Source organism: Protopterus annectens, chromosome 5.part0, assembly GCF_019279795.1.
Source record: "Protopterus annectens isolate FY-2018-M chromosome 5.part0, PAN1.0, whole genome shotgun sequence".
Classification (NCBI taxonomy): Eukaryota; Metazoa; Chordata; order Ceratodontiformes; family Protopteridae; genus Protopterus; species Protopterus annectens.
The window spans coordinates 1,867,564,372-1,867,585,402 of NC_056735.1; the positions used below are offsets into that span (position 1 = coordinate 1,867,564,372).

The 21,031-nt window shown below is 41.4% G+C and overlaps 1 protein-coding gene across 1 annotated transcript in view; it reads left to right on the plus strand.

Moving 5' to 3' along the window:
- Positions 1 to 21,031, plus strand: part of NAA16 (N-alpha-acetyltransferase 16, NatA auxiliary subunit) — a 2,694,704-nt gene that overhangs the window by 1,104,568 nt on the left and 1,569,105 nt on the right. The window contains exon 10 of the mRNA XM_044071699.1: positions 1,078 to 1,150. Within this exon, the coding sequence (XP_043927634.1) occupies positions 1,078 to 1,150 (73 nt within the window). The remainder of the gene's footprint in view (positions 1 to 1,077; positions 1,151 to 21,031) is intronic.

Here is a 21,031-nt window from a genome sequence, read left to right on the forward strand (position 1 = left end):
GATCTCTAGCTGTATAGCTTACATTTACACCTCTGAGGGTAGGCCTTTGCCTTTCAAAATCAAGGCTCATTCTACCTCTGCAGCCTTTCAAGCCAGGGTCCCACTTGATAATATCTGTGCAGCAGCAAATTGGGCTACCCCTCACACTTTTATCACTCATTACAAATTGGATTTAACCTCCGGGGGGTAGAGCATCCTTTGGTTCCACAGTACTCAGGAGTATTTTTCCTTGAGCCACCCAAGAATAAGGTGCTAAGGATGCTGTCCCATATGTAAAGAATGAAGGTGAGCTAAGACTACAGAACATAAAGAAGTTATGTACTCACCATAACATTCCATATTTGTAGTCCATCTCGCCCTTCATTCCTACGAACCCACCCTTCTACCCCCATCCTGGAAGTACCTGGAGACAGAACAATATTATCATCATTATTCACTGGAGACCTTTTATTATTGGCTTCTTTCTGTATGTTGGTTATTATTTCTCCTAGCTAGCAGCAAACAAGATCTGGGGATTGTACTGGTGCACCATGGGATGCCTACCTAGCCACGAGCCAACCAGATGACTTCTAGCTTGTAAATAGGCCGAGTCGGAGCCAAGGATTGGCTCCGATCCCATCAGTAAGAATGAAGGGCGAGATGGGCTACAAACATGAAACATTATGGTGAATACATAACTTCTTTTTATCCGGCATCTACCAATCCCCATGGATGCTGGTCAGCTGAGAGTTTACTGTATTGTGTGAGAGATCATTTTATAGATTTGTTCATGGGGAGTTTGTTTGAGATGTCAAGTGGAGTGATGTGCAGACATTCATAAACTGAACAAATCAACAGAAATATCAGAATATTTAAAATGCTGCTTGAAAAACTGTCATGGGCTTTGAAATTAGGACAGCAGAATTACTGGTTGGCTGAAGAAATAATCAGCTGGTGTGAAATTCTGTTTAGTCTTGCTGTAAATTGCATAATCTGTTTCCAGTAACATTTTCAGTGAGGGGACTTTAGTTTCCTATTATAATTAATATTTTAGGTTGATTATATTTTGTGTACCTAAATGTGTTTTTTGTCCATCAGGTTTCCATAATAGAAGAACTTGTCACTGGTTATGAAGCTTCTTTAAAAACATGCAGCTTTTTTACTCCTTACGGTAAGTCCTACACTATTGAACTTGGTCCAGTAAATGCAACATTGTAGAGAGGCAATTAACATTTTTTTGGGGAAACAATTGCATGTTTTGTGTTTGTTTCCCCTTGATGATGTAGGGAGTACTTATAAACAGCTGTTTTTATCATTGTCTACAGGGACAGGATTTCTGTCAGAATTGATCCTTTTTTTTTGCATAAACATCCAAGTTTATACCAAACTAAATCTCCCTCTTTTCTTTTCTGAACCCAAAAATGAGGGAGAAAGGATACTCTACATACATCTCTGGTACTAGCTTGACACAACTAAATCTTTCAGATGTTTGGATCAATTATTCATTTCTTATGACTGTAAAAAAAAACAAACCAAAAAAAAAAAAAAAGACAACCTGTGTCAAAGCAGGCTATCTGCAAATGCTCGTTTAAGACCATTACCATTTTTTATGCTCCTCAAAGCAAAACTATTCCAGCTCATGGCCCACTTTACCAGGCCTTTGCTTCATCTATGGCTTTTTGGAAAGGGTTGAATTCTGAAAGTATTTTAGAAGCTGCAACTTGGTCCTTTATACATACTGGTTTGAGTAGTTTTATATAGGATGTGGGCACAGGTTCATAGGTTGGTACTAGGCTTTCGGCCCTAGGGCCTATAGAAGCCTAGCCATAGCAATTCCCTGGCTATTTCTTCCCACACTACTTACTTCCCTGGACCCCTGTCTAGCGAAGGTGAAAGTGGATGTTGTGATACATAGCTACTGGTCAGGGTTAGCATTTGATGATGGGGAGTCCATGGTTAGAGATGCTATATACTGTCCATGAAATAAAGAGTTGAATTGTATTGTGTTTCAAGTAATGGGTTATTGGGAAAGGGGTTAGGGTTGAATTTTTGTCCTGGATGCAAAATTTCTTTAATGGCTGTCCAGAATTTTTTTTAGGGTTGTGTTACTATTTTTCTGAAAGTTATTATTATATAGTTGCTTTGTCTTTGTTAGTTTGCTTTATAGTACGATTGAGAATCATTCTGAAATTTTTAAGATATTGTGATGTTTTATATTTTTTGCCATTCTTTTCATACTTCTCTTTCCTGCATTAGCATTTTACTTTTTTTTAGATAGCTAGAATGCGTTATTTGTTTTTAGTCTGTTCCTCCGCAGTGGTGCAGCGGTTAGCGTTGTCACCTCACAGCAAGAGGTTCTCCCGTTCAATTCTCGGCTGGAGCGCCTTCTGTGTGGAGTCTGCATGTCCTCCTCGCGGTTGAGTGACATTAAAGACGAGCAGGTAGGTGCTAGCGTGAATGGGTGTGCCTTCGTTGAAGGTTGGGCTGGCAACTCGGCACCATAAAAATCCACTGCCAATCATGAGCAGACCGGAGTTCCGCTGTGACAACCCCTAACCGGGAAAAGCCGAAAGTCATAAGTCTGTTCCTTTTAGCAGGTGCAAAGCCATTTACGATATTCAGCAAAGTTGTACTGAATTCATTTATAGCATCATCTAAGGGTACGAATTTTAGGAAGTTCTAGTTAATGGAGGATAGTGCAGTAATGAACATTTCCGGGCTAAATTTGGAAAGGTTGTGTGTTGTTTTATAAACGTGCTGTTTAACTGAATGTGTGAGATGTCTGGTTGTATAGACTGGGAGATGATCACTGAGATTGTCAGACATTGTACATGTGGTGGTGTATTTGCACGTGTCGGCTAGTGGGATCCAGTCGAATAGGGAATTTGATGTCTTGCTTTAATGTGTAGGATTATAATTAGTCGTGTGAAACCAAATAAGTTCATGCTACATGTAGGGAAGTTAGAATTTATGGCCAACCAATTGGCATTCACATGACCTACTGCTAGTATTTTTTTCTTGTGGAATTGTTATGGATATCCAGTGTCTGATATCTTCCAGTGTAGCTGTATTGCTGCCAGGAGGGACAGAAAGAACAGTAATACATATTCAGTTCCCTTATGACTCTATAAGTAATGAGATTGCAGTGTATAAATTTATTCTTCTCAGATAAAGTAAATATACAGGTCTTAACCAGTTAAACAGTTTAGCACTCTTGCCAGTGAGAGGTTGTTTTAGACCCCGGTGTTTGAACAAAGTTTAATTATTTCTGATCTGCAGCAAACTGGATTGCAATGCATAAATATTTGACTTAATTCCTTAGATATGTTTTCAGTAACATGATGAATGTATACTTTTATGTGGTAAATCTCCACATTGCCATTTGAGTTATAACATTATCAACTGCTCTCGATCGGCTTACAGTTGTAATTCTGCAAGTAAAAAATATCCTATATAGACTACATTAATTCCATAATGCACTCTCTTCCCTATTAAGTGGGCCAGTACCTATTTATGTTGCTCCTAATAATGTGACCAACACATCTTGCTTATATTGTGTGAATTTAGGGTCTGTGTATAATATGCAGTGTTTTAATTGATTGTAAATTATCAGTTTTCCATTAAGGAATTTGTTCTGGTTATATTAATGCTTGTCATATTTAGTGTTATTATAATACATTGGATAAGTGTAACACTGCTTTATATTCTGCAGTATTTAATAGCTCAATACAGTAATTATGGGAGAAACAGTGTCAGCAGTATCATTTTTCCAAAGTAAGAAAGACTAGATGGATTTAAAGGAGATGTAGCTCTTTCAAGGAATCCAATGCTGCTGTATACTAGTGGTTCCCAAAGGCCCAGAGTACACTTCTCTGGAGTTCTGTCACATGATGTATATATCAAGTAGGTATGATGCATGTCATCTTTGTCTGTGTTGCATTGTAAGGCAGGGTAGGCAGTAACCATAAATAATTCATCTTGTAGCACCCACCAGTAAAAATCATGCTCTGTTGTTAAAGTTGCACTCTTTTTACTGCTCCATAATGGAATAGGATTGTTGCAATTGTGCAGTCTGTCTCTGAACTGTCTCTTTAATAGTGCAGCTGCTTCCCAAACACACGTATCCTATGAAGAGGAAAGTACAACTATTCTTTAGCAGAGTCAAGTGATGCTAATACCATTTGGGTAATATGTGTTATTGAAGTTTGAAGCTTTTTTTAACTGCTGTTTGATCCTATCCTCATAAGGTAAGTACTGACAACCCTCTACTAATAGACTTTTACTCCTCCTTTGCCATTCCCTGTCAAATGCAACCACTTCGGTATTTTTGGGGTACAACACATTGCTTTGTCATTGCGTACAGCCATAACTGTGTTTGTGACATATTTGCTGTCATCAAATGTTGTACAATTGTTGAATGTAATGTTGGAATTTCAAAAGGCAGTAGCTGGAACATTCATTGTCCATCAGCATGTTTTCCAGGTATTTGATAATGTTTAATGTTCACTACTGTCTTTGTCAGTGGGATACACATAGCTCCCATTCTGCTTCTCTGTGAATGAAAGCCATGACTGTATTGAGAGAGTAGTGCCACACCCCAAACTTAAAGGGTCTTATTTTAGTCTATAAGTTTCTCTGTCAGAATATCTGTGCCTGTAATGTGCTTTGTTAGGGAAGCTATTAAAGGGGATCACACTAAATCACATAGTAATTCCATCCCTAAAGGCTATTTAACCTTTGTTTTTATCCCAGTAATTTTTGCACCTCCAATACCTATCAGTGTTTACAGTCTTCCATCAAATTCTTTCCACCTCTTATGACTTCTAATGGAATGACTTGCTGTTGTCCATTGTACCAGTAAATTGTAATGGCTACAAAATGATACCTGTCTATGTGTGATTGCTCTCGTTTTACCCCTAGCAACTGCAGATGCTTCTTCATGTTATACAACTTGTTCTTTTGGGATTTCTCACTCCATATATTTTCCCCATTCTCTGTTACCATCAAAATGTCTTTGCTACCATTCCATCCATTCTTCTTCAGATGGTAAATCAGGCTGTAATGGATTCCAGTTTGCTTGATCTTCTTGATCACTTTGTACAGGGGTTGTTTGGCTTTCTGAACTTGTTTTTTTTTTAACTTTTTGTTTCCTTCCTGTTCATTTTGCTTCTTTTTCAATTTCTCATAAATTTCCCCTGTCTAATCCCATCAGTGTGATCTGCTGCTACTCCGTTTCAAAAAATATGTAAAAAAAATGTTTCTTTTTATTTCACCTTGCTATTTGCATTTTCTGCCTTTCTTCTGATCATTCTCCTAAATGAGTTAATGTTTGAATCACATCCCAAAGTCACTGTCCAACATTGCCTCCAAGAGCCAACGTTAACTGTCCTTTCCAGTATACTGTTGTGTTCTTTATTAACTTATGTCTTGTAGTACTTATGATTATGTGTGAATTAGGGTCACTGTCTCCCTTTAGAACACCATCACCCTGATCAGTTTCAAGTGAATAGACCACATCTAGTGTTGTCATCTCTCTTAACTGATGTGTAGCCTCATCTATTCTTTATGGCCTATGTTCATCAAAATTTGCAGTAGTAATGGGCCACACTTCATGAAAGATGGCTGCCATCCAAAGAATTAGACTCTGGACATTTGCCCCACATATATCTAATACATTAAGAATTTGTTTTTAACATGGATAATACTAAGTAGGAGAATCTGTGCATCTTCTGTAAATTTAATTGCATGTTTATATATCTGAAATTCTGTTCTGTGATTCTGAGTATATATTCTTATTTCTGTCCACTGTGAGTCTGAGTGACTTTTTATCGGTAATATTACCTCCTTTGTCTACCACTGGATGTGGATCTGCTATTGGAGGCCCTAACAAGTCACGTTTCTCATGATTGTTTATTGTATTGATCACTGCTGCAGTAGTCTTAGTTAATATGGGTTATATCTTGTCAAGGTTATAACAACCGGCCAGTATCTAAATCTTCAAGGCACCTTCCTCAAGTTCAGACTTGTTAGGTTGCTTGAGCTGAGCTTACTAAAAGGCAAATTTGGGTGTGAAGTCCTTCAGAGCTTTACTGCTGTCGAAGAGTACGTTCCACTGAGGCTTTTGAGGATTGATGGTCAGCTTTTGCGTTCCTTTGCTGGGTAGCTACATTCCCTTTGGGGACAAAGCCTTCCATTTTTTTTTCATTTTGTTATTGTTTTATTACTTTCCTCTTCAGGAAAGTTATTTTAAAGCTAGGAGTGTTGCGTTTTAACAGACTCGCTTTTAAATGGACTGCTTATTTTTTTCTGTCCATTTAAAAGTGGCGTAAAGTAACTGAAAACATTTTTTCTGTGACTAAATTGTTTTATTTTTGTGGGGCAGTTATGGTTTTTAAAGTACTTTTGCTGTGTTTTTCTGTCGAAAAAGTAACTTTTTTGGACTGGTAATGTTTACCTTCAGCTGCTGCTGGGGATTCCTCGTTTTCCTCTTTTCCTGACGAGATTCAAGATTCTGAATTTGAGCAGGAAGATGCAGGGACAGGTACAGAGTTTATTCCTCAGATTTCTGATTTAGACTCAGAGAGCTCAGTTTCTGATAGTCTCTGTAGGGATTTCTCTTTCTCTGAAACTAGCTAGAATGTACCGGTGTTTTCAGAAAACTGAGGTTTGTCAGTCCATCAGAAAATACTGAGAGTTGTTACAGAAGAATTTTCCAGAATCTATGCCCATTCCTCCTGTTCTGTCTGCTTTAGATGACGTGTTACTGCCTGCAGTTTACCTGAAAGTCAGCCAGCTGCCCTAAAAAGACATACAGCATGTATAAAGTTCCTCAGCCTTTCAGAGCTGTACACTATTCCTAAACCTAACCCAGCAACAAAAGCTTTAATAGATCCCACTGTTGCCAAGGATGGGAAAATTATTGATTAGTTATGGGATTTTCAGAATTTTGAATTGTCAGGCTCATACATTAAAGTTTGTTATGACTAATTTTGAAAGTATGAGGAATGTTTTATATGCAGTTTCTTCTTGTGGGGAAAATCTGCTTTAAATACCTTAGTATTTTTCTATTGTTCAGATCACTGCTCATTGTTTGTAATGTGTATGAGTCATAGTTGCATTCTCAAAACATTCCAGATGATGATAAAATGAGATTTTAAATTCTCCCTTGGAGAGAGATTTAGTATTTGCCTCCTCTGCTGCAGAGTTGATAAAAAATGTGATGAAAGGGGGCAAGTTGATTCAGGGAATCTCTGATTTTTCTAGCCACCATTTCCAATTTTTCTAAGGGATTTTCTATGTTTTCATCAAATATTGGCAAAAAAAAAATAAAATAAACAGTCTCAACAAAATGCAAGTAAACGGACATTTAAGAGGAAATGGCCAGGGGGTTTCAAAAGTAAGTCGCGGAACGTCCAAAAACATAGACAGTCCAACAAGTATGAATGACTCTTCAAAAGACCTTGTGTCCCTCTCCCACCCAGGTCCTTGTTTTCCAGAATGTCTTGAATCTCCATTTTTCTGTTTGGTACCTATTGTTTCAGACAAATGGGTTCTGAAAGTCATTCTTCAAGATTACATATGGCAGTGGCAGGAAATTCCTTCTCCTTCCAGATAAGGCTCTTTAGTAACTGGTTCTTCCTCACATGCGGTCCCAAGCAGTGATAGAACCAGTTCGCCCTTCCAAGTGGGAAAGGGTTTTTATTCAAGGATGTGCTAAAGAAAGAAAGAAAATGCATGGAGACCAGTTCAGCTTCTTCATTTCCTAGACCAGTTTGTTATAGTGCCCAAATTCAAAATATCATCACTTCAAAACCTGTTACCACTTCTTCCTCTTTCAAGTTTTCTGGCAGCACTAGACTTGAAAGATGCTTATCACATGTTTGTTCATCCAGGCTTTAGATGTTTCTTAAGGTTTCATGTGTCTGGGAAATATTATTTCTTTACCCTTTGGATTATCAACTGCACCAAGAGTTTTCACAAAATGTTTAGCTCCAGATTTGATGTAATTTTCATTCGTTCCTGAACAAATGGGTCTCTGATGCGATTCTGCCATTTTCTTTTAGATTCTTGAGTGTGACTGTTGAGCTCCTACCTTTACCCATAATGCCCTTTATTGCTACATTACCTCTGATCTCGTTTGCCACTCTAATGATTCAGTCAGGATTATGTTTTCTCGAGCTCTGTGTTGCCATCACTAGGGTCAACCTTGCTCTGACCTTTTTTCCGCTTTCTTCAGCAACAAGTGCAGCAGTTTCTTTGCCCTAATTCCCCCTCAGGGGGAGTCACAGAGAGATGCTGTAGTCCACCCTTGGCCCTCCAGTATCCTGTACGCTTATCCTCCCCTCCCCTTAATAACCAAATTTCTCAGGAAAGCACAATGATTGAAGAGCAAGGTAATCCTCATTGCCCCTTTCTGGCCTCGACAAGTGTGTTTTTTTCCTCCTGTGGTCTCATCTCTTAAGTTCACCTTGGACACTGGACCCCAGTTCAGATGTGCTTTCAAGTCCATTGGGGATGATTTGTCTGGACGTTCAAGGCCTCAAACTGACCGCATGATTTCTGCAATTGCAATGATGGCCAGACAATCTGGGCTTTCTTCCCAGGGTAGCCAAATCTTATTTTCATCGCAGAAATCTTCTGGGAGAAAAATTTATAAGAGTAAATGGAAGAGATTTTCTTAATGGGCAGAACAGAGAAAGTTGGATCCTTTTACCACACCAGTTCTTGTTGTTTTACAATTCCGTGCTTCAGTTTTTCAAAGTGGTGCCAGTTTCTTCACCGTCGAAGTTCAGTTCGCAGCCATCTCTAATTACCACACAAGGCATAATACGTTCCCACTAGTCTCTCCTAAAATATTTAAGGCATTCCTTAAGGGTACGCTGCTGCTTAGGGCTCAACTTCACATGACTGAAATCTCAAAATACTGAATTCCATGTGATTTGAGACCACAATACCTAAATTTCAAAATACTGAAAATTCATTTGCGTGAGTCTCATTATACTGAAAGCTTACAATTCTGAATTTCAGAATACTGAAATTTAAGCCATAGATGTGATGTGTGGTTCCTTTCACCTGTAACTTGCTTGTGATTCCTGACTGTTGTGTGATCCTAGAGTTAGTATATATGGGTAGGGAGCCCCCCACATAGTTTTTAAGTTTTGGAAAGAGTTAGTCTTTGGTGTTGTAAGTGTGCATGTCTACGGCTTAATATTCTGTAGACATTCAGCATTGTAAGCTTTCAGTATGGTGAGACTCTGTCAAATGAGGTTTCAGTATTTTGAAATTAGGTATTGTGGTCTCAGTCAAATGAAATTCAGTATTTTGAGATTTCTGTCATGTGAAGTAGACACCCTGAAATGAAATTCAGTATTTTGAGATTTCCGTCATGTGACATAGACCCCTTGCTTAGAACTCCTTTAAAGGATCCTACTCCACCTTGGGATCTTAATGTTCTGTTACAAATTTTAATTTCACTCTCCTTTTGAGCCTTTGGCTTAGTCAGACCTAAAATTTCTCTCTTAGAAAACAGTTTTTTCTTGTTGCTATTACATCGTCGAGGCGAATTTCTGAAGTCCAAGCACACTCTTCAAAACCATCTTATTTGATTTTTCACAAAGGCATAGTGACTTTACATACAAACCCTTCCTGTTTGCCAAAAGTTGTCTCTTGAGTCAAATATAAATCAAGTAAGTAATTTGCCAGTCTTCTTTCCAAATTTGACAATAAGAGAGAATATACATGCTTCATATTTTAGATGTACATAGACAGCTTTGTTTTTACAGCTATACAACAAAAGACTTAACAAAAACTAATCAACTGTTTATTTCTTTTGCCAAAAATAAGTTGGGAAACCCAGTATCCAAAGATGTCCTCCTGTTCATCTGTTGGCAGTGTTCTTTACATGAGGGAGTTCTCTGCCGTAGGTGACCTGAAGTAGGACAGTATACAAAAGTCTTTCACTACTGTAGGGTTAGTGGTACGTCACATGTAGGCTGCTGTTGTACGTTGGCCATAAAAGTGATGTATGCACGTACCAACCTCAGAACTTCTTTTCCGCCAGTCTGAATGCCAACTTTGAACATCGGTGTGCTCGTCGAGTCGTTAGCTGTGTTCCAGTGATTTTCTCAGATAAGTGCCACATTGGGGAATTCTTGTTTCTTTTGCTACTGTTTTATGATAGGGTTTATGTCATCCAAAAAAGCCAAATGTCAGTGTGGAAGACAAATTCCACATAAAGATGGCCATCTCCAGTGTTTGTTCTGCCTAGGGCCGTACCCACGACCACAAATCCTGTCCCATTTGCCAGGCGTTTGCACCCAAGGCCCTAAGAAGTAGACTTTCCTCCTTAGCCATTTACTTGGAAAACCAGAGTTTAATGTTGCTAGCTAAAAGCACGATGGATCCTTTGGGCCCAGGGTCGAGTTGGTTATGAAGCAGAAGGCCAAAAAACAGAGGCCTTGAATGTTCTGCTGTGCCTCTTACCATGGATATCTCTCCTAAGGCAGATAAGAGCCTGGAGATTTGTATGGTTCCTGGTTCTGGTTCACAGGCTGAGCCTGATGTTAGAGCCAACTTGGATCCGACCACAGGCATCTGTCTTGGATGTACAGGGGAACCGAGGCTCGTGATAACCAAAGGCCGTAAGGGGATACCTCAGATCCCTGTGTGGGAGGAAATTCACTCTGATATTATTGAATGTAGGCCTATGCCTGGGCCTCCTACATTACATAGGACAGACCTGCATCAAAGGAAGAAGCAAAAGTCTAAACACTTTTCCCCTTCAAACTACCCTCAAAGTGATTGGCAACAATTCACAAAATGCCTTTTCAAGGCTCTTATAGCTCTTAAGCCTCCTTTGGGTGTTTCAGTCCCTGCCTCCCAGCACTGCTTTTCCACATAAAACAGTTAGGGAAGAGATTTCATCACAGGAAGAGGTCTCCTCAGAAGAGGAATCTCTGGCTTATTCCTCACAAATTCCCTCATCTTTAGTTATGCCTCCCCAGAAAAGGACTCCAATGGAAATGACTCACCCCTTGAAAAAACTCTCTTTTGGAGAGACTTGTCAAACTACGGATCATTTCAAATGGGGTAGCACTCTGGTATGTGAAGTATGAAAGAGATACTACAATCTTCTGTGGGTGGAATCACCAAGCCCTTCAGCTATTCTGCCTGTGTTATCTGCTTTTCTAGATGCCTTTGCCCCTGATTCCCAGCCTCCTGCCCCTAAGATGCCTGACCAATTTTTACAAAGTACCTGAGGACTGCAAGTTCCTGTTCAGATGTCCTTTAGCAGATCCATTGGTTATTTCAGTGGCTTCAGACAAACCATCCAGGTTCCTGCCTTCAGCTTCTCTCCTTCCTTCAGATAAGGCAGCAGGATCGTGGAAAGGCTGGGCAAGAAAATGTACCCTTCAGCCACCCTGGCATTTAGAGCTATTAATTGCCAAACACGCATGACCAAATTTGCCCTAGAGCTTCTGTCTCAACTCTTTCAGGCCATTTCTGATTTATCTTATTCAGAGAATAAGACCTTGGCTGCATCCTTGCATGGAGCCTTCTCACAAGTAGCCCACCAATCCATCAAATGCAGCTACGATGCTGCAGAGGCTTCTGCCAGGGCTGTTTCCACTGGCTTTGTCTTAAGCAGATTCTCCTGGTTAAGACTTCAGCCATTACCAGAGAACATTAAATCTAAACTTATGGATGCCCCTTTGGACAACTCTGCATTGTTTGGTCCTGCAGCTTCTAACTTATTTAACTCTCTGCAGGGAAAGGGTTAGGAATTGCAGGAACTGAAACACTTCATGTTAAGTTGTCCTATCTCTCCTTCATTCTTGCCTGATGGGTTCGGAATCGATCCTCTTTTCCGACTCGGCACCACTTTCTAAAGCTTGAGGTTTTCAACTAGCTTGTGGCTCAATCCTTATCCCATGATGCTGTAGGGCATTCCCCAGATCTCGTTTGCTTCTTAAACGAATCGAGTCGTCGCAAGCTAGCTATGGCTAAGGTTTACTGTTTTTCTGATATGTAATCGTAACGTTTACTATATAATTGTAGTTTATAGTTCAGAGAGTGTTATTCTCTTTATCGCATGATTTAACACATTTGTTAAATCTTATTTTTCTCTTTTATATAACTTTTTGGCCAGTTGGGCTTGCACAGGCCTTTTTCAAACCCTATCCCCTTATTACTGTGAGAGTGTTTTTTTTTTTCTTGTGGTTATTAATCTTAAACTTATAGCCGTGTTTTAAGGCTTTGGCGTGTGCATGTGTGTGTTTTTACACTTATAACTTTTTTCATCAGTAGCTGTGTTTTTGAGGCTTTACTGTGTGTGCCAGTACTCCTAAGATTTGCCCATTATTAGTAGGGGGACTTGTGTTCTTTTTTTCTACATATTATAGTGTGTATTTTATTTATATATATATATATATATATATATATATATATATATATATATATATATATATATGGTTTACTATTAAAATGTCGGCGTAGCATTGCACGCCTATGAACTATTCAAACTACAGATGTTCGAATAGTTCATATGTGTGCCAGCCATGTAATCGAATTGAATATTTGTGAATGGTCTGTGCATTTGCAAATATAGCGTTTGATTATGTACAGGGATCGCAGTACAGTGCGGTAAGGGAAATGCATCCCTTTCCTCACTGTAGTGCGATCTCAGAGTTGGAATATATAGTTGGGGGGTGTGGTGGGTGCAGGGGGGCTTGTCCCCCTGCATAAACGGGATGTTAGGTTTCCTAGTTAGGGAGGTACGATAAGGGTGGGATTGCAGTGCTGAAAATGTCGCGTTCGACATTTTTGGCATTAACAGCTGTTTTTCGACATTAGGGCCATTAAGTGTTCGATACTTTCGGCAAAACACTTCGCCCTTAAGTACCATTTTTATTTTCACTTTTGAGATTTTAATAGTAACCCTATATGTATGCATATATATATATATATATATATATATATATATATATATATGTGTGTATGTATATAGTTGGGTAGATATTGTTGTCAACCCGTTTTTAATTAGAGGGTTGTCATCATTATGCATCGTCTTTGTTAACATCTCTTTTCAGGTGCAGTACTGTGGATTGTGCTTCCTTTTTTTAAAGAGCTGATAGCCTGTTTAAATTAGAAGGCTTATATCTGTTGATCGTGTTTTTTGTTGGTAATGGCTAGCAAACAAACAAAAAATACTAAGGAGACCAAGGTCTCAGGATTTAAAAGATGTCCAAAGTGCTCACAAAAGATGTTTATTACTGATGGTCATATTGAATGTGTATACTGTTTAGGAGCCCTGCATTTGCAGGAAAGTTGTTCCATTTGTCATTCTTTGAGCTCAAGGGTGTTACAAGAGCAAAAGAATAAGTTGATACTGAAGAGTTTGCTAAACTCTTCCTTTGCTGCGGATTTGGATAAGGGTCAAACTCCTTCAAAAAAGACCTCTTCACCTTCATCCAAGTCTGACAAGGGCTCAAAGAGACAGTCTTCTTCCTCATCAGATGGTTCAGAGTCATCAAAAAAGATACAGAAAGTTTTGGAACAGAAAACCTCGACTCAGACTTCTACCTTGGCTCCGTCTGTGTCAGGGCCGATGGTAGTTAGAGCTAGGAGCCGATCACCTGTTTTAGATCCAGTGTCTACTACGTTCCGATCCCTAGTATTACAGTCTGTGACATCCAGTGCCATCCTCTCTTCCAGAGGTCTGTCGGATTTGCATGTAGATCGCTTGGTCCAGAAGCTTTTGAGGACACTGGCTCTATCAAAAATTTTGTCGGAACCGACCCACCAGGCTTCGGATCCAACTAGACCAGTTCTCCCTACTTCGATTCCTCCTCCGACCCCTACTGTGGCTTCAGAGCCAGAATGTGTGGAGCTGATAGTTATGGATCCCATGGCGCAGAGACCAACTTTGGTTTCTTTGGCTCCTACCGCTCTGACTATCTCGGTGCTGACTGAGGTATCTAAGGGCCGACACTCTCCGGGGGGTTAACCGGACTGAGTTTTTATCATTTCCGACTTTACCTCTTGGAGCTTCGGCTTGGATGAGTTTGACTCCTACATCGACCTCAGAGCTGCCTCTCGTGGCTCCGGGGGGCGCTTCTGGTTCCTTGGAGCTGGAGTTCTCCTTTGGTCATGGGAGAGAAGCCTTTGCGGTCATAAGGAGAGCTTTGTCCCCACAGGCATCCAGTATATCAGACCCTACCATTCCTTCCCTTAGGGCTTCGGTTCCATCTTCTGCACAATCGTGGCCCACAGTGTAGAGCTCCAAAGCCTCATGAGGCCCCACAAGGTGAACCCTTCTCTTCGGGAACCTTCCCCGAAGCCCCATCTGAGGAAGCACCCCAAAAGAGATTATGTAAGAGGAGAAATTTGGACTCCCTTGAGGAGTCATTGACATCAGACATGGACTTCGATGAATCAGAGGGTCCCTACGGTCTCCTTCTGAAGATGTCTCATTTGCAGACATCTTGGCAGTCCTTAAGCAGAGATGGAAGGCCACTAACCCTTCTGAAGAGGAGTCTGTCTACATGAAGGCTCTTGGCTCTCGACCTTCCACCTCGTTGGTTTCTTTGCCTTACGACGAACTCATGGAATTGGTTTGACAAAAGGCATGGAAGTCTCCATATACAGTGGAACTTGTCCTTAGAAGTACTAATAAATTTATTACAGCACCAGATGACAACACTTTCTTGACTAAAGGAGTGCCTGTAGATGCTATGGTGGTGGCAGCCACCAAAAAGGAGTTACCTGAGACGTCCACATCTGTCCATCCAGCGAATAAAGAGTTGCATATGATGGACAGGTACAGGGAAGCGCATGTTCTTGTCAGCGACCATTACACTGCTATCTCTGACTTACCTAATACAAGATTACAGAGAGATCTCCTAAAGGAGCTTGGAGATGCTCTCCAGGGTAATGTAGCTGCAGGAGTCTCGGATAAGGTAACTTCCCAGCTCTTCACCCTAAACTCAATAGTCAGCTCTTCCATGAGGCTTATTTTGTATGCAGCCGTTGGAGCAAGCAGATCAGCGAGTTCTGGAATTACCCTTAAGAGACATTCCTGGATGTGCTTGTGTTCATTTGTGGAACCTTTCAAGTCGTCCTTCAACACCCCTTTTGATGGCTCTATGCTTTTTGGACCCAAAGTTAAAGAAACACTGACCAGGTGTGAGCAGGAAGAGAAGACTCGTGTCTGCCATTGGAGTCCATTTTTCTACTCCTTCAAGACCCTATCCTAAGGGTCAAAAGGGTGGAAAGATGTGGTTTCTTAAATCCCAGAGAGCTTTTCAAGACACGTGGTGAACCTCCCTCCAGGAGCAGTGGAGGGGGAAATAATGGAAGATGCCGGCCATGCAGCAGAGGAGGTCTGCAAAATCAGGGCAACCGGAAATCTTTCTTCAGCAAGCCCTTCCAGGGTTCCTGAAAGGAAGCCCAACTGCTCCACTCTAGAGGCAGTCGGGGGGGGAGGGGGTGCTTGTCTTTGTACCCAGATGCCTGAGTAAAAATAAAAGACAACTGGGTACAAAGGATCATATCCAGAGGTTACTCTGTTCCCTTTTCCAAACCTCCCCAACCATGAAAAGAATTTGGATGTTCCACCCAGTCACAGGAATCAGGCAACAACCGAAATTCAAAAGTTGCTAGAAAGAGTCATCCAACCAGTCCCCGCAGACCAGATAGGATCCTGGACTTACTCAAGATTCTTTTTAGTTCCATAGAAAACGGGGGACGACCAGTATTGAATCTCAGCACATTAAACAAATCAGTAAAAAAGGCAAAGTTCCAGATGGTCATGCTACAGTCAGTTCTTCCCTTTCTGGGAAAAGACAATTGGATGTGCTGTATAGACCTCCAGGATGCATACTACCACATAAAAATGGACAGGCCATCCAGGAGTCACTTGCAGTTCTGGCTGAGACCCACTCACTACCAATCCGAGCACTGCCCTTTGGGCTCACTGCAGTCCCCAGAGTGTTCATCAGATGCATGGCATTGTTACGGCTCATCTGAGACTTGCAGGATTCTGGGTGTTTCTGTACTTAGACGACTGGCTCCTTACCGCCAACACCAAGCATCTACTACTGCAAGCAAGAGAGAACACTTTGGTCCTGTGTACTCCACTAGGGATCGCAGTCAGTTGCGAAAAATCTGCCTTATTGCCATCTCAGCATTTCACCTTTATAGGTGCAGAACTAAACTCTGTAACAATGATGGTAACTCTTCCACAAGAGCGGATACAAACCCTTTGGACACATTCAAAACGTGCATTCGAGAACGAGAGTCCATGCAAGAACTGTAATCAAAGTTTTAGGGACAATGGCAGCAACAGTCACCATACTCCCCTTAGCTCAGATGCATATGAGAATTATCCAGTGGCTTCTTTTTACCCAGTGGTCGATTCAGGAACTACCGTTGTCATACCAGATAATTCTGACAGACTCTTGCAAAAGAGACCTAACCTGGTGGCTAAATTCATATCAAGTCACCATAGGTCGTCCTTTCACTCTACCTCCCCATCATCCACAGTGACCATGGACACTTCCCAGATAGGGTTGTGGGGCATTATCAGGGAAGGGCAGCCTAAGGCACTTGGCAAGAACACGAGGCTCACCTGCACATCAATGTACTGGAGATTAGAGCAGTGCTATTGGCGTTCGTTTTGGGTCTCATTTATGCTTTTCCCCCTTTTCTGCCGATATCCAAGGTACTCCAGAAAGCCAGTTCGCTGGGAGAGACATTATTCCTGATAGCGCCATACTAGCCTCGTCAAATTTGTTTTCCCTTCCTACAGCCTCATCCTGCAGAAAAAGCCTTGGATCCTGGACCCAGTACCAGATCTCTTGACACATTCTTCAGGAGCTTTTCCATCCCTGTCTTTCCACCCTCAAGCTGACAGCTTGGCTGCTCCATTTCCCCAAATAGCCAGGTCACAAAATCTTTCATCTGCAGTTCAACATATTCTGATTTCCTCTCACAAGTCATTAACCAGGAAATTTCATCTGCAGTTCAACATATTCATAGGTTGGTACTAGGCTATCAGCCCTAGGGCCTATACAAGCCTAGCCATAACAATTCCCTGGCTATTTCTTCCCACATCATTTACTTCTCTGGACCCCTGGCCCTGATCCCCAGGGTGAATTTCCTTTCTTCCATCCAATCGTCAAGGTTCCTTTTGAAGAGGGCCAAAGAGGCACTCTGCTTGACATGTATGGGCAAATCTATTCCAGAGTCTGGGGAGTCTCTGGGTCAGGAACCTATCCCTCCAGCATGTTTTGTTTATTGTGATGACAAGGTTTAGATCCCTGGAGCGTGTGGCTCTGAGGGATTGGGATTTCTTTAAGTGTAGCATGTCCAACAGCTCTGGGTTTGACATGGCCTTATATGTTAAGCAGAGATCGCCTCTGAGTAGACTATATTCGACAGAGTATAGCTGGAGTTTTTAATGCGGTCAGCATAGGGCATCTGCTTTAGGCCTGTGATTCTTTTAGTGAGGTATTTCTGCGGCCTTTCCAGTTGTTGCAGATGTCTTGAGAGGTACATACCAAACTGGGCACTGTATTCTATAATGGGTCTTATGAGGGGTGAGTACAGTGGGACAATGACCTCCTTTTTTCTGGATGAAAAGCCCTTGGTGATGAGGTGTGCCACATAGAAGGATTTCCTGACTGTTGTGGCGATGTGGTTATCGAAGGTGAGACCACTGTCCACCTGTGTCCCTAAGTCTCTTATCACACTTTCGGTGTTTAGTGTATTGCCACCTATATGGTAATTCACGGGTACATGTTTTTTCCCAAAGGGGATAACTGTACATTTCTTGGCATGGAGCTTGAGCCCATGGCTCTGGCACCAAGCATCTGTTTCTGTAAGGCCCTTTTGTAGAGTATCCACATCATTTGGGGATTGAATAATGGCTCCCAGTTTGTAGTCATCTGCGAACTTTGTTAGCCAGAGTCCCTTAGTGTTGGCTTGTACTTCAGAGAAGTAGATGCCAAACAAGAGCGGTCCCAGGACTGAACCCTGAGGTACTCCACTTGTCACTTGTCTGGAGCTGGAGTTGGAGTTGGCTACTTTTACAGTGTGGGTTCTGTCAGTAAGCCAGTTAGCAACCCATTGGGTGACGTAGAGATTAATGCCCAGCTTAGTAAGTTTATCTATGATTCCAGAGTGGGGGATGGTGTCAAAGGCCTTGGCAAGGTCTAGATAGGCTGTGTGAACCCCCTTACCCTTGTCCATTGCTCTGGAGACTGATTCAAAGAAGTCAATCAGGTTCAGGAGACAAGATCGGCCCTTCACGAACCCAAACTGGGTGGGGTCTAGTGTTTGAAGGTTGCCAATGTCTTTGTTTATAAGTTCCATGATAATACGCTCCATGACCTTGCAGATGAGGCTTGTCAGACTGATGGCACGGTAGTTTCTGGGATCCAAGGTGGATCCCCCCTTGTGGAATGGGATAACTGTAGCTCTGCGCCACTCAGTGGGCACGAAACCTGAGGTGAGGCTATGATTAAACATGACACTTAGGTGAGGTGCCAGTTCATATTGTAGTTCATGTAGTAGACAGCCTGGGATGTCATCTGGTCCCATGGATGCTGTATTTTTAGCTTTGGAGAGTGCATTTTTCACCTGTGTGGCCGTTATTACTGGAATTTGGCTATCTTCCGGTATTGAGATGGGCCATTTAGGGGGTGAGAGGGGGTGAAGTTGACACTGAATCGATCTGCCAGGATATTGGCAATATCCTTGGGATCAGTATATTTAATGCCATTCTGTTTTAGCTCAGAGCAGATCTGAGCATTGACATTTAGATTCTTGACATAGTTATAGAATGCCTTGTGGTTGTCTTTGGAATCTTTGGCAATTTTATTTTCGTAACTAGCTTTGGAGGATTTTATGAGGGATCTCAGTTTCTTACTGAGGCTGGTAAGAGAGTTTTTTGCATCCTGGGATTTTCCTCTTTTCTGCAACAGTTTCTTCCTTTTGTTGTAAAGTTTGTTTATGGCAGGGGACCAACAGATTGGCTTCCTTTTTTTGGATGAGCGCATCTTGGTTCTATTTGGGATGGCACGATTCATGCACGAGTGGATGTGCTTGTACAGTGCCTTAGTGTAGGATTCAGCAGTTGAACTTTCAGTTCCTGTCTGCATGGGTGTCATGAAGTTTGTCACTTCTGACTTGAGTAGCATTAAGTTGGCTTTGGAGAAGTTTTTTATGGAGGTTTCCTTACTGGGGGGTGGGATGTGGATGTTAAGGGTGATTAGCTTATGGTCAGACCTGACTAACAAGGGGGTGACCATAGGTGTGGAGCATCGATTTCCCATGTTGGTAATGAACAGGTCTAGGATATTGGAGCCCGTTGTGGGACTATGGATTAGTTGATCCAGGGAGTTGGAATTTATGAATTCCAAGAACCGTTGGGCAAAGGTGTTGGTACATGAGTAGTTTTCCCAGTTAATGGCAGGGTAGTTAAAATCACCCAGTATTAGGGTGTTTAGTTCTATCTTAATATTTTCCACTATGTTTAGAAAGGTGTAGTGAGAATCTTGGGGCATGTTGGGGGATCTGTAGCAAGCTACAGTTTGGATTGCAGTCTTACCTCATGTTAGTTGCACCTGGAGAATTTCAGATGCATTGTGTTGGGCCACTAGCCTGGTGGTGTGAATATCCTTGGTGAATATTGACACGCCTCCACCTTTAGTGTTTCGGTCCTGGTTTGGTGGCCGAAAAGTGTGGTAAGAGTTGTAACATGGTATTGCAGGGGTGCTCTCTGGAGCCTTGAACCAGGTCTCAGTTACTGCACAGATATCTATGTTCTCCATTTTTAGGAGTGCCTCAAGAGAGTGCATTTTGAGGTTTAGACTTCTAGAATTGAGTAGCATTGCCTTCAGAATTTGCATGCTTGGTGGATTTCTTCTCACAAATCATCCACCATGAAGTTGTACCTCAGTAAATGGAAGAGATTTTCTACCTGGGCTTCACAAAGTCATATTGCTCCATATTCAGTGCCCATATCATCTATACTAGAACTTTTGACTAAACGTTTTACTGAAGAGTTCAGTTAGCAGCTATCTCAAATTTTCATATTGGCAATGGAGATACAAGTATAATGTCTCACAGGCTGGCAAAAGCCTTCCTAAGAGGCACGGATCTATTAAGACCGTATATCAGACCACCATTACCACCATGGAATCTCAACTTTCTTTTGTCTAAAATGTGACTTGAAATTTCTAACCTGGAAAACTGCCTTTCTAGTGGCTATCACTTCAGCCAGAAGAGTATCTGAATTGCAAGCCTTATCTATTAAACCTCCATACATGCTGTTTCACAGTGATAGAGTGTCACTCGGGACAAATCCATCCTTTTTAAACGAAGTATGCTCAGAATCTAACCTCAGTCAATCTATTGACCTTACCAGTATTCTACCCAAAGTACGGCAATTAGGCAAAATACATGCTACATCAGTTGGATGTTCATTGACGACTGCGTTTCTACCTACATAGAACAAAAGACTTTAGAAAAATCTGATCAACTTTTTGTATCCTACTCAAAGAATAAAAAAAGTCTTCCAGTAGTAAAAACTACTTTATCAAGATGGCTGTCTCAATGCATTTTGTTTGTATATAATTCATCAAATAAAGAACTGTCACAAGGGATCAAATCGCATTCAACAAGGGCAGTATCTACTTCCTCTGCTTTCCGTGCTAGGCTACCCATAGATACTATTTGTGCAGCAGCTAAATGGGCTAAGCCTCGTACCTTTATCACTCATTGAAAAGTAGACATGGCCTCCAGGGACAGGGCCTCTTTTGGTTCCACTGTTCTGAAAAATAAACTCCCTTGAGCCACCCAAGAAGAAAGGTGCTAGGGACACTGTCCCATCAGTCAAGAATGAAGGTGAGATAAGACAACTTCACATAAAGAAGTTATGTACCTACCGTAACGTTCCATGTTAGTCATCCATCTCACCCTTCATTCTTGCATCCCACCCACCTAACCCCCTTCCTTGATTTCTGGGAGAACGAGAGGTGGTTTTTCCATT